The following is a 14,916-nucleotide window of genomic DNA, read 5'->3' as shown; positions in this document are numbered from 1 at the left end:
GAGGCCCCCTACAACGGACCAATTTGGTCGGGCCCTAGGCAACTGCCTGTCCCTATTGTAAAATCGGCTCAGAGTACATATACCTAACAGCCATGAAGAAAATGAGGATTTATGGCGCTTTTATTTACCTGAATTACCTGCACCTCTTGGAGTAACTTAACTTGGTTTACTTAACTTATTTTGGAATACCCCCCAGACCTCTTTGATAGTAATAGCAATAGCAAACGCATTTGAATAGCACACTTTCATACACTGTCTGTCTGTTTGCATGCCTCTGTCTGCCTCCTATTGTCCACACCTATAGATTTCCCCTGGCCCTTCGCCTGGTGCACTGGGTACCTGGCCATCCTGGTGGGAGCTGGGATGACCTTTGTGGTGCAGAGTAGCTCTGTCTTCACCTCCGCCATCACGCCCCTCATAGGTGAGTCACAGAGGAAAGAAAGAAAGAAAGAAATCGTGCACGTACTGTATGTCTCTCTGTGTGTGTATATATATATGCAGTGGCGTAACGACACAGCAATAGGCCCGTAAGCAACATTATCTGTGTGGGCCCCATATAAAGTACAACACGTGATAAAGGTCACATAAAGGAACATAAAATTATGCACTTCTTAGTAGTATTGATCACACATCACACACAGAAAAATGGTGACAGCGCACCTTGAACGGAAATTTGATGACAGCGCATCACCACATAAACAAAAACATGCTGACGGCACACCATGCATGTCAATGAAAACACATTTGGTATACCGCTACACATCCACGAAAACACGTAGGCCTAGGTGACGGCAGACGTAGGCAGTAATCATAAAACCCCGAAAAAATCAGACGAGCCAAACCTCAGTGTATTTGAGTGCATTTAAAACGTTCACTTTACACCTGCAAAGTGACCACACAGACGCGCGACAGACCAATCCAGGAACCCACTAAAACTATAGTCCTCCTATGTTGCCAAAATGAAACTCAAGAGACTAATTGTTAGTCTTTCAGATAGATATGCAGTCATTGCTAGGCACAGTACTAATCATTCAAATACATTGACACTAGCTGCAAGCTTGTGTCTGAAATGTATGTGAAACATTCACGCAAATGCATAACTACAACCGATATCTTTTCAAGCACCACCCCTTCCTTCAACGAATGTGTAGTAGCCTACTCCTCTGTCGTTTTGGCATATCTGCATTGAAATGCCATATATGGAGATTTTCCAAAGTCTTCATGAAGACATGTAAAAGCAGAACATGACGAGCACAGGTACAGATTTAAAGCGCACGAAATTAGAAAAAAGAATGTTACAACATCCGAGTCCGTCTACATAGCGCTATAACATTTAGCCAAACACACTTCAAAACGGGCTTGTGACATCTTCAGGCTTGTGACAACAATCGCACCAGGCAAAATAAACCCAACTCATTATGCCACGGGCGGCAAAATTAATAGCTAAATGTCCTTACCTTACCATAAAACGCTGTCTTGATCTCAGGGCTTCTCGCAATTATTCCACTTGACTTAAATCCACAGTTCAACACACGCACCGCGGCTAGCAAGCTGGATATGTGGCGTGCTGACATTATTTTGCTTGTCCTTTCCCCTTTTCACGTCTGCATCAAGGCTGTCGGGGAAATGTCCCATATCAGTTGGGTGCTCCCTCGTCGGTGTTGAGCCGGCCAGGTTGTCATCTTCTGTAAACGAGCTGTCACTGTCAGAGTCAGACCCCTGCTTCTAGCACAACAAGGGGGCTAGATACTTTCACAGCCCCCCTCTGTCCATAGTTCTCTTCTTGGTCGCAATCTTCACTGTAGCTAGCAGGAACAACGTCCACCTTTCCCTCTGCGGCTCTTTGAAAGGAGTTTATTTTCGGAAGTTTTTTTCAGTTCTTCCAGCAGCTCCTCTTTCCATTTTCTTTTTTGAAATCCGCTCCGGTGCTTCTTTTTGTTATCCATCGTCGCCAACACATTGTTAAAGTTTAGATAATATGATCAGATTTCTTCTATGTCTAACGTGATGTGACGTCTTGCACGTTGCACCAAAGTTCTTCCTGTATGCACGCACGTTACGTAGGCTACGTAACATGTTCAATCAGTTCATCATAACCCATAACCCATAATTCCAAGTCGTAATGTAAAAAAATAAAAGACTCAAATACACCGTATTGTTAAGATATTTATTGCAGTTTGAAACATATTATATGACTGTATTTTTAAAGAACCGTCTAATGAACTAAACACAGTTATTAGCACAGTATTAATAGTAGCATGGCTTTGCCATTGGTGTCGTGTTTAAACGGCACACCATCATGTTGGACGGTGGCATCTGTTGTGATATAAATACGGTCCGGTCAACATCTGTTAATTACAAGAGTTACAGGGGAATTTTCTGCGTGTGCAGAGACATTCTAGTCCCCAGTACCAATGGGGGCCCACTGGGGGCCCACTAGGCGTCCGCAAAGGGGCCCCTGAGAACTTGTGGGCCCGTAAGCAACTGCAGTCCCTGCTTACCGATAGTTACGCCACTGTATATATGTGTGTGTGTGTATGTGTGTGTGTGTGTGTGTGTGTGTGTGTGTGTGTGTGTGTGTGTGTTTGTGTGTGGAGGAGGGGCGGTGTGGGGTTGGGGGGGTCATGTTGGAGAGGATTGGAAATGGCAAATACCCACTCTGATATCCAGTGGCGGAACAATTGCACATGGGGCCCCAGGGCAAGACACTTATAGGGCCCTCCATAAGGCCTGCCCTGGTCACAATAGGGCCCCCACCACCAACACAGGAGGGCCCTGGGCCCTGGGGCAAATGTCCTGCTTGCCCTCCCTATATCTCCGCCCCTGCTGACATCTCCTGTGCAGTGCCAAAGGGACTGGAAAATGTGCTCTTGGACGATGGCAGTTAATCTTTTAGCGTTGCCATGCATTGTTTAACCGCACTGACTTCACCGCTCTCTCACGCCTCATCACGCCTCACCACCACAGTCACGAACAAGCGTCAGATCACATTCGGCCTGCGTGATTGGCATGCCGGATGTCTCGTGTCTTTGTTGTGCACTGCATTAGGTGTTTAGTGATTCACCCTGCACCCAACCTTCAGGATGATTGGAATATACATGTATATGTGTGTCCTTGGCCATGCAGCTAACATGCCTACAGTGGAGGGAGTATAATTGACCTGCTCAAGGTTCCCCTTTTATCCATCCCATGACTTCGACCGGTTCACTGTAAATCCCCCGCATGCTAGCTGAGGAGGGGAATACATTTGCATTCCATGATTTGTAATAATTAACTGTGCAGTCCAGTCCGTGAATTTCAGTTCAGCCCCGCTGACAATTGCAATGCTAATTACATGGGAATCGGGAGTTCTCTCTAATCCCTGAGGTTTAAAGCGAACCGTCTTTGACGTCCATGTTAGTCAGGGCCGAGAGTGGGGAAAGCCTGCTTTTCAAATTGCCTGGAAACATACAGAGCACACAGAGCTGCCGCTCTAAATGAGGAACCAATATAGGCTGGCCAGATATGCAAGATCCATCCTGTCATTTTACAGCACTTGACAACTGTCACTGTGCTGCTAATCCGCATGTAGATGGGCCCGTAAATCGAGAGGCCATTACGCCTGTCCACTAAGACGTACAGTAAACCTTATGGAGTCATGCTAATATGGACGGACTAATTTTGCAGAGGGACTAAGCCTTAGAGCAGAGGAGAAAAACATTTGGCTTTTAATGAATCACTATATCACACATTTCTCTCAGGTGAAGAGCGGCTCAAACTCCATCCCCATGTCTGCCAAAACTGCCAATCCTGCTTTCAAAAACTGATCAGAGGAAAGTGTCCTCAGCACTCAATAGAGCTGTTGACAGAAAAGGGCCATCTCATGCATGAAATTGCCCAAAAAAGAGAGAGGCAATTTCAGATACACAGTCTCAAAAGACGGGGGTAGATGGCATATGCGCATCTGAGAGAGACGTGCGATTCTCAAGTGTGCGCAACTTCGACAAGTTTTTAGATCCCTCGGGTCCTTCCCAGATGCTATCATAGGGTAATGTTCCAACAGCTTCTGTGGAGAGACGCTGTGCTGTTAACCTTTCAGTGAATGAAAGGAATATATATCACATCTGAAACTGCATGAAGAACTGGAATTGGACTGAAGCAACACATTGAGAGGGAAATCAGGGACTGATGAAACTGCATGCAACTGAACCATTGCATTTCATTTGAATGTTTGTTTATCATTCTGATACACATTAGTATTGCTTTATAGACCATCTGATGATGACAGCACTTGAACAACAAAAACATATTTATTAAGATGAAAAAGGCATCATTTTTTACTACTATCAATTTGAACGTTTAAACCCATCCTGAGCATACAAAGGGCTGGGCTTGGCAAAACAATCACGCAGGGCATTTTCAGCCAAAATCGCCAGTCACTGAGCCCGTGAAAATGTCTTTTTTGCCATGTATTACCAGCTATTTTGACCACAAAAGCCAAAAAGAGTATTTAAATCTGACTCGGAAAGGTCAGCTATAGCGGCATAAGGGCCAGGCCAAAATAATTGACAGTCCATTGCCCTGTACAATGCCCTGCATGCCTTATGGCTACAGCTATGGCGGAACATGTAATGCCAGTTTGACAATAGTACTGCTCATGTAGTGAAATGTAAACGTTAGGGTGGCCAGATTTGGATTTGTAAAAAGGAGGACACTTTTTTTTTGGGGGGGGGGGGGGTCATCGGTGTATGTCATCGGTCATCTGTGTCATCGGTGTATGTCATCGGTGTATCTGTGTATCCACAGGCATGAAAGTATATATGGGTATGAGGTATGATGGTAGGCATATAAAGTATCAACGCATCCAAAATGGTCATTTGTTTAAAAGCCACTCGAACTTTTTGGCATGCACATTCATTTGTCTACCATAAATGACAATTAAAATCTCTTCAGTTACGCCTATAGGCCTATCACATAATTTGTGTGATCATATGATGCAGAGTGTGCCTTTGTTACAATCCTAGATAGTAGGCCTAACACCTATATTGGAGTAGCTTAACAGCATAACAATGCAGCTCAATTTCATAGGCCTATTCTAATTTCTGCATTAGGTTTTTAAAAATAGATTCACCATCATGTAGGCCCATCTCAGCCATTCCTCACAAAGATGAACAGCATTAGGCTATATAACATTGGAAACTAAATATAAAAAACACAACATTTGTGGTTTTCAACTGAATTGATAATGAAGTTCTATTAGGCTACATATGGCTTTAGGCTTAGGCATTAGGCTATGTTTATAAGACACCTCACAATTTACCCCTCCACTGTCATCCATTAGGCCTATTTAGATAGGCTATTTGTAGTGGCATGGTGCTCACTCAGAGATTAGCAATGGGCACTGCAGCCATTAAGAGAGGAACTGGAGTTTTACCTACCATTAATAAGATAACCCATACATCGTTATCAATAACTGCAAAGGCAATAGACAGAAGAAAAAAATGATGAAGAAGTAGCTTAATTTCTTAACTCAAGAATGAGTCCTTCTAGCTCCGAGAAATTGCTTTTGCAAATAACTTGGAAATGTCAGATCATGAAAGATTTTTTAGGCTAAGTCTTGGGACAAGGTGTAACAAAACTTGTACCTCCCTAAATGATGGATTTGGTGGTGTTACTACTAGGCATACTCCTGTGTTAGATTACCTTCATATCTGGCTTCACACGCGGGATTTTTTTTTCAACTCCACCGCGAACGCGTATTTGCGTTTCTATCGGCATTGCCGTCCGTAGAACCGGCGGACAGATGCGCTTTCGCTTGTAAACATGGGGCGCACTGGCTTGTCCCCTACTTCTTTCCCCTACTTCTTTCGGGCGTGACTAATTTGCGAACAGTAGAGAGAAATATGCAGTGGAGTCAAATGGAACGGAATGAACATTATAATGCAGATGAATTAGGTCTATATTTCAGGCAGTCCAACAAAATCCCGGACATTTCTAAAATTCCCCCCGCACATTTTTTTAGGTCTCAAAAGTAGGACATGTCCGGGGAAAACCGGACGTCTGGTCACCCTAGTAAACGTATTTAGTGCCTACATTTACTTGCCTGTACACATGGCTTTTCATGGCTATCATCAATATCACTAAACCTAATATCTCTCCAGGAGTGCTTCTAATGTCCCAAAACTACCATCGGTGTGTAGAATGCAATATTTAGTCCCTACATTTACTTGCCTGTACACATGGCTTTTCATGACTATCATCAATATCACCAAACCTAATATCTCCAGGAGTGCTTCTAATGTCCCAAAACTACCATCGGTGTGTAGAATGCGATATTTAACACTATAAATAAGGATCCGATTGCAAAAAAAAGGTCTTGCCCTTTAACTGTGTTGCAGGTCTTGGCGTGATAAGCCTGGAGCGTGCTTACCCATTAACTCTCGGGTCCAACATTGGCACCACCACCACGGCCATACTAGCGGCCCTCGCTAGCCCAGGGGACAGACTCGTGGCAGCCTTTCAGGTGATACTCCTTGGTTTCCACAGTAAAATGCAGTGTACATTCAACACTACACTGAGAGTACATTATGGTCCCCTTCGATTTAGTGTTAATTCAACTCTCAACACTGCACAGCTATGTTCTATAACAGTGTTAAATTAAATCTAAGTGCTATTTCAACACCCAAAGAGTTGAAGTAACACTATATCGGCGGGGTAATATGCTCTCTGAATAGAGTTGAATTAACAAAGCACTGTTGCATGGCCATCTTTCATTTGCACTTTTTTAATCAGTTCCGGTTTGAATGGAATGGTGTAATCTGATTTTGATTAGCATAAAATGTCCAGATACGTATGTTATCCATTTGATTGTCTGGGTGTGTAGCCTATCCAGATTATATGGTTTAGAAAATGGTTGGACCAAAAGCTGGACATTGCTTCTACTTTCTGAGGACAGAAATGAAACCTCTACCTGTGTTTTTTTTTTCACGCCATTTTGATGAAACCGTAATTTCATTCTGCCTGTTCTCTGATAATTAGGTCATTTCCTGTCTGAAGGTTTGGACCCCTGGGGACATTTTAATAACAGCAGAAAAGGATTACGTCGAAGCCAATTTCTGCTCAGAAAAGGCTAATCTAGTGTTGATGGTCAAAATTGAACTTTTGTGTCTCCAAGTTTCAAAATGGACCTTCATAAGTTGGTTGGGGCTCTCTCAGGCCTCCATTTTAGTTTGATTTACCAGGAAGGTAAATTATATTGGCCTTCTCCACTCCTCCACTCCATGTTCAGAAATGGCAGACATCGACACGACACAATTTCTGGGAAATGGTGCCAAGAAAGTTTTCTTAATTGGCCGGATCCAACCAATCCTGACTGTCATGCTGGAGCAGTTATGAGATCAGATGGTTCAATGAATATCTGAAACCTGTCTCATGTGGCAGAAGAACTTTTACTCTCTCTCTGAACCCTGCCACTGTTCTTTCACACCAAAAAACTAATTTGTGTCTCCTGTCTCTGCTGCCTCCTTGACTGTAGGTTGCCCTATGTCATTTCTTTTTCAACGTCCTGGGCATCTTAATGTGGTACCCCGTACCTGTCACCCGCTTCCCCATCCGCATGGCCAGGTTCCTGGGGGAGCAGACCGCCGAGTACCGCTGGTTCGCCGTCCTCTACCTGCTCCTGTGCTTCCTCCTGCTGCCCTCCCTGGTCTTCGCCCTGTCCATGGCGGGTTGGCGGGTCATGGTGGGCACGGGCGTCCCCTTTGTCGTCGTCGTGGTATTTGTCGCCGTGGTGAACCTGCTCCAGGCCCGCAGGCCGCAGTGCCTGCCCGTGAAGCTGCGGAGCTGGACGTTCCTGCCGCTGTGGATGCGTTCCCTGCAGCCCCTGGACGCCGTCATCACCAGAGTGGCACTCAGATGCACCAAGATCAGAAGCAGCCAGCGGGGACACCTTGCCCCAGTCTTGCCCCAGTTGTCCACTGTGAAATTGCTGGAGGCTGGAGAACTGATTGACAATCCTGTGATGATTTCTCTCAGTCAAGTGAACAGCAGCCAGACGATAGAAGATGGCAGGAGCACTCGACTTTAGATGAGGCAACACAAAAGATAATTGACATTCTACTCTTCTTTTTACCTTCTTCTTCTTCTTCTTTTTACCTTCTTCTTCTTCTTCTTCTTCTTCTTCTTCTTCTTCTTCTTCTTCTTCTTCTTCTTCTTCTTCTTTTACATTAATTTTTTTGCTTTCTTCCTCTTTCTGTATTCTCTCTGGCAACACACTGACCTGACTGTGCTATGCAGCACATACACAAGTCTGAAGTGCATACATCAGTCAGATAGGAGATACACATAGGACTAAAACATTCATGAGGTTTTGAAGCCACATGGGCACTTCATACTTGTGTAACACGAAAAAAGTAAAAACAAAAAGTCCGTGTCTGATAAACAGAAATCCCTGTAAATAAGGAGTTTTAAAAATGACTTTTTGCCATGACCAGGGCCGCTGACAAATTTGGCTGGGCCCAGGACAAAGTCATCTGAAAGGGCCCCTCACCCAATGCATATAATGTAATTGGGACTCAATTCTGGGGCCCCTATCTCCCTGGGCCCGGGACAACATATCCGTTTGTCCCCCCTGTCGGCTTCCCTGGCCATGACTATGAACTAGACTATTTAGTTTGAGGTTTGAGCAGAGGCTTCACTTTTGTCTTATTCATGTCACGCTGTTGGAGGAAGCGCATACTATTCATCATCCATCCGATAACATCCGAGGCATAAATTCTGCCTTGTGCCACTTTGTATTGATGACATGTGATGTTTCTTATGTTGTATGCAGGCATCCTCCATCCATGGTCCACGACATGGTGAGCCTACGTCTTAGGATTCCATTTTCTGCTTGTCTATGAAGATTCTCATTCATCCAGGTCATCTTTATTAAGAGCTTAGTTGTAGACAACTGGACTTCAAATGGGCTTCAGAAACAAGTCCTACAACGAAACTCTTTTGACTATTATGTGTATGGTTCAAAATCAATGTAGGCCTATGTATTGAAGTGTCTTCATAATTCGGTTTTGTCTTGAAAATGGAACCCTTTGTAAAAGTTGTGTTCATTGAAATCTCTTTGGTCATTTATTTATCACGAGGTCCGTTTCTCTTTACCATGCGAGCAGTGTTAGCACTGGTCTATAGAGGCATTATACTGTAAGCCTTTATTCTCAAAGACGTTCTCAAAGGAGGCAATATCCCTCCACAGAAAAAGAATGTCCAATTAGAGTGGATCATTTTCTTGCACCCCCCATCCCCCATCCCCTTCTCAGGGGCGGATCTAGCCATTTTGGGGCCCTAGGCGAAATATCAACACGGGGCCCAGTAAAATACATTATATATAGACATACAATTCAGTGTTTTGAAGCAATTTTAGTGTTTTGAGTCATATATATCTCCAATTACTTTGCATAAGTGACAAAGCCTATACTTTTGTGTGTTTACTGCAACTGGTGTGACAGTTGGGGCCCCTATGACGGACAGATTTGGTCGGGGCCCTAGGCACTTGCCTAGGTTTGCCTAATGGAAAGTCCGCCTCTGCCCCTTCTCTCTCTCTGTCCTGTGTGTGAACTTATTAACCACCCCTCTGGGCACATGGAGATGGAACTACGTATACTCAGCAAAGCATGTTTTTGCAGTGAAATAATTACATGGCTGTGGATACAATGACTGCTTCATCAGAAAACTTTTCATCTTAAAGCTGCAATGGCAATTACTGATTATGTGCATGACTCTTACATCAACGCATTGGTTTCTTGCTGAGAACAAAGAGGTAACAAATGAGTAACAATATGGATGAAAATGATTTATGAGCTAAGGAGTTTTCAGTAGCCTATTTAATAATATGGCGACCATGTGGGCTTTACACGATAAAATGACCAGATACAACAAACACTTTATACTGATGGCTCTGAAACATGGCCTTGCATAACACAGACTGATCCACGGACGTGTTCATTGTAAGGTAAAGAAGTGCTTTGATGTATAAGGACCTTCAGTGATTGTTGATGGAGCATGGGTTATGTGTGTGGGTGGGCTCTGTAAAGACGTATACCTCAGGGCTGCTGACAGCTTTGTCCGGGTTCAGGACAAAGTCAACTGAAACGGCCCCCTGCATCCAATACATACAATGAGGTCCCAATTATGGGCCTCCTCTCTCCCTGGGCCCAGTACAACTGACCTCTTTTTCCACCCCGTTGGCTTCCCTGCCTACTCTACTTAGACATTTAAGAGCATGTATGTATGCATATCTGCACAAGTGTGAATTGTGTGCTCCTGTGAATCATGTGCTCCTGTATGTACTTAACATTAGGCATCCATAATTTACAACAACTAGGCAACTAGCTTAGTTTATAGCTATACATTATGTTATGTAGGCTATCAGTAAAACAAAATAAAAACAAATGCTTCACATTCCACAAGAATAGGCCTATAGATAATATTGTTGTACTTATTTGTGTTTTGAGTTCGGTAAGTACAAAATGAAATCAGTCTCCAATCAGGAACAACAAAATGAACAAGCATCATCTCATTCCGCCTGTCTAAAATATGAGTCTCGGTTCCCTGTAATAAATCTGCATATCAAGCATTGAGGAAAGGTCACAGGTTGGTGCTTGTCCAAAACAAACATGGTAATAAATAGATTTTTTTTCCCACACTCGTACACCACATTTTGACACACAGGTACTGTTGCACCCGGCCCGCCATGAGTCATTTCCCACGAGTCCATTTTGAGGATGTTTGATGTTTGACAGTTGCAAACACAGCTGTGAGAACAAGATTAATGTATCAGGCAATGGATTAGTAGGCCGGTGTGATGTGATGTGATGGAGCGCTTAGAATCAGCCCACTGCCGTTGGTCTACTCGCTCCCTCCCCGACTTGCAGAGTTGGAGGTGCTGTCATTGGGCCCCGCCTACTGTCGGGCACTCATCTCTCCTTACAACTACATGACCTTGGGCACAACCCTAGACTTCAGGAGGACTTAGTGAAGAGCGTAAAAGAAGAATGAAAAATCTGCACACTGCAACAATGTGCAGATTTTTCCAACTTAAGCGTCTTTGTTTGATCCAGCACCTGTTTTACTGGATGTGTGTGCATCCCTCACACTACTTTTGGAATAAGCGGAGAGCACCAGAGATACACCCATGTATGGTAGACAGTATTGCTTGGATGTTTTATTAGGTTGATTAAACAAGTTTTAAACAAACTGTGTGCATTGCCATCTGCTGATGTCCACATACTGTAATATTACACAGTTTTGTAGAAATACGATCTGGGCAATTGTTAGGTATAGTGCGTTCAGAATAGACAGCAGATTAACACCTTCACATCACACAGGGGCGCCGGCTAACCTCTGGGTCACTGGGCCTACAAGGGTGATAGGTCAGAGGCTCACTGAGACAGTCACTTGAAGAGAGCCACCTGCGGAATGAATTAATGAATGTATGTCTTTATTGCCATTGTACAGGTACAACAAAATTAGTTACAGTAAGTGCAGATGCTCCAGTCCCGGTGCTTAAAAGCTACTCAAAACAGTGTAAGACAGTAGGCCCACCAAAACACTGACTACAAAACTGCAATAAATAACTAGAACAACAGACACAGACAAACCATAAACACATACAACAATGAATGTCTGCAATGCTGTTCTCTGCGCAAAATATAGTGTGCAGATGGCTTTTGGATAAAAACGGTCTTTTAGCCTGTTTGTTCTTGTGCAGAGCCTTTTAACATCTGCCTGATGGCGGCAGCTCAAACAGTTTATGTCAATGTCCAGTGGCAGGGGTCTCTAATGATGCATTTTGCTTTTTGGAGACAGCAACAGTGTTATGTTTGCTATTGCCATGGCAATGACACGTTTAGAGTCCTTCCTACTGAACAAACAGGAGAATAACTCCTCTAAAGAGGGCAGGGGACAGCTGTGCTGTCCTGGCCACCCTCTGAAGAGCTCCCCTGAATTAGGTGAACACTGGAGGAGGCCCTGGCCTCGCATGCGGGGCATTTGTTGCTGGCATTGGAGCTGGCCTGCTCGGGAGCTGTTTAGAGAATGGCTGTGGGCCTTTGGGTGTACTGGCTTTTGTGGACCTGTACATTGGACCGTCGTATTTAATGTATCTGTCTGGGTGGTTTCGACCCACCTTGTGCACTTGAATGAGAGCCAGTTTGGAGAAAGTTCTGACTGGCTGTCAAAGGAAGACATGTGCTTGCGACGCTCCAGGGGCCTGGCAGGCGAGTTGGTTGGCCTGCGTGTGTTACCTTGCATTTACCTTTAGAGTCTTACATGCCTAATGCCATAGTGCATCACTAAAGGCCCTCTAGACTGGTGGGATCTTTTCATGAATGACCAAAAGTACCATTAGAATGGAAAAGATGTAGGCCTACATTTTTTCATGGCATGTAAGTTTGTCATGTTTTTGTCACGTGAAGGATATTCCCACCTAGCCACCAAGTTTTTTTTTACCTTTCAGCTTTTTTTCATCTCCCACCTCTTCCACCTTCTTTGGTCGTAGACAATAACAACTTGCTTGCCCTGTCCTGTTGCCGCAACAGGGGAGGTCAAAGGTAATGCCACTTATTCTGATGCCACTATAAGATGTAGCCACTGAAAAGGCTCAGAAGCCACCAGTCAGTGACATCCTGTTCTGGAATACCTCTTTATCTGATTCATTTTGATAACATCACTTTCAGACAGAATAATAAGACATGACATAATATAACACAGAGGATACGCTGTGGTGTCTGAGGATGAGACAGAAGGTTGACAAGGTATACACCTGGCTGTACATGTCATGGCAGCTGAACACTCGTCCTGGCTAATTAGAGAGTGTGCTTCACACCACGTGCAGCAGCTCATTTTTATATCTCGAGTGGGCTGAGGACTGCACCGTGGCAAAAGACATCAGCAAGGACATGGAATAATATAACAGTATGGTTTTATGTCCAGGAATAAACAATTCTTTAAAAAAGTCTCTGGGTTGCAGAAGAAAGATTGTGTTTATCCATGTGTGTACGGTAGTTTGAAGGTATTCTGTATATTGGTAAGCTATTTAGTTTTTACACTATCATTTTGTGACCTGGAAAGCTCTCATACAGTAGTTGTTGCCAAAACAGAGCGCGTCTTGTGGATTATCCCCAATAGTTTACACATCACATGGATGCCACAGCTCATCTCATGCCTCCGCATCTCAGCTTGACGCGTGATGTGTGTATCACTTTGAACTCCCCTCAAAAATCTCTCTCTCTCCCTCTCTCCCTCTCTCCCTCTCTCTCTCTCTCTCTCTCTCTCTCTCTCTCTCTCTCTCTCTCTCTCTCTCTCTCTCTCTCTCTCTCTCTCTCTCTCTCCTGCACATCGCACCCAGCAGTGTTTACGTTCTCTGTTGTTGTCATTTCGTTTGGTTTACCCCTTTGAAATTGTAATACTCGCTCGAGCACATCGTTGTTAAAAGCGTTTTCACAGCTGACTGACTGACAGTCCAATGGCTCAATGTTGGCGCGGTGGCGAGACGTGAGAGTGAGAGGGAGATGTTGTCATGAGGTTGCCACTCAGGGCTCCATCTGTGCGGGATCTGCTGGCTGAGGGGCTTCAGAGGAGCCACGGGGGGAATCAGAGGTGCCGTGCCACCGCTGTGTTTCGGCTCCCCCGGGTGCCAGGCGTGCGCTGCCTTCCTGACTCTGTCACATTGGCGGTGCAGTATGCAGCCAGCCAGCCAGCCAGCCAGCCAGCTTTCTCCCACACACAGGCAGATAGAGGAACATGCTATAGTCATACCCACACACACACACACACACACACACACACACACACACACACACACACACACACACACACACACACACACACACACACACACACACACACACACACACACACAAAACGACAAACAACAACAACATCATCAAACAAATAAACAAATACAGCATACAGCTTAAAACAGTCTCAAATTGCATCCAATTTAAAAAGCACTAATGGAGACTCATGGAGAAGCATGAATGAATATATCAGTATGAATACACTCTTCAGACAAGTTGCTTTCATGTTTGTATTTGCTTTCCGTCTGTATATTTCTTCCTATCAAAGGCTGACAAGATGACTTTCTGCAGGAGGTACTCCGATAAGAAGTACCCCAATGCCAGCAAAGCTCATATCAACACTTGCATTGGAGAATAATCCTATTTTTCAGCCTGAGTCTGCTGGCTTTGCAGTGAGAGGTAATTCAATAGGGCTCAGGAACACTTTTTTACATTCTGCTTCTACATCGCTGGATCTCTATCCTTCAGGATCATGGAGAATTCAATTGCACATGAATGTTGCCCTGCCCATGTCTCAGCAGTGTTGTCTAATAGCAGGGAAGCCGACAGAGGGGGACAAAGGGGTCAGCTGTCTTGGGCCCAAGGACAGGGGAGCTGCCAGAAGGGGGCTTTGAGATGGTTTTGTGTTTTTCAAAAAGCTATCAGTGGCCCTGTCTTGGAGGTTGTGTGAGAAAATCTAAGCTCGGCTTAAGACTCACATTTCAGTTTCTGTTGTGTCTTCGAAGCCCCCCACTCTGTAGTTATCCTCTTCTGGTGGTTTAGTATTTGGGGATCGTGATCACAGCATAGCTGAAACACAATCTTTTTGTCAATTGTTTTTTTTTTCAATTGGGCTTTCTCCATGACCTGACACCAAGCAGCTTTCTAAAATGCATGAGTTTTTACTGTTTTGCTTTTTTCTCTCTCTTTTTCAATTTTCTTCACAATGATACTGATCAGGCCTTGTCGTCACATTGTGGAGTACGTTATTGGCATACCAAAGGCGTTCTGCCTTACATAATAATACATGTAGTGTTAATTCAACACTTAGAGTGTACTCTGGGACCAAATGCACTCTAGAAGAGGTTGACTCTTGAGTGTTATATTA

The 14,916-nt window shown here is 44.3% G+C and overlaps 1 protein-coding gene across 2 annotated transcripts in view; it reads left to right on the top strand.

The window, feature by feature from the left end:
• Positions 1 to 9,159, top strand: part of slc34a1b (solute carrier family 34 member 1b) — a 16,912-nt gene extending 7,753 nt beyond the window's left edge. Inside the window, exons 10-12 of one of the 2 annotated variants that reach the window (XM_063202621.1) lie at positions 305 to 421; positions 6,378 to 6,502; positions 7,514 to 9,159. In XM_063202621.1, the coding sequence (XP_063058691.1) occupies positions 305 to 421; positions 6,378 to 6,502; positions 7,514 to 8,065 (794 nt within the window). In that variant the 3' untranslated portion in view covers positions 8,066 to 9,159. The remainder of the gene's footprint in view (positions 1 to 304; positions 422 to 6,377; positions 6,503 to 7,513) is intronic. The other variant, XM_063202622.1, reaches the window with a different exon arrangement.
• Positions 9,160 to 14,916: the final 5,757 nt, after the last annotated feature.

The sequence above is a fragment of the Engraulis encrasicolus genome, chromosome 7 (genome assembly GCF_034702125.1).
Source record: "Engraulis encrasicolus isolate BLACKSEA-1 chromosome 7, IST_EnEncr_1.0, whole genome shotgun sequence".
Taxonomy (NCBI): Eukaryota; Metazoa; Chordata; class Actinopteri; order Clupeiformes; family Engraulidae; genus Engraulis; species Engraulis encrasicolus.
The sequence above is the reverse complement of the archived record's forward strand: the minus strand, read 5'-3'. Positions and strand labels throughout refer to the sequence as shown.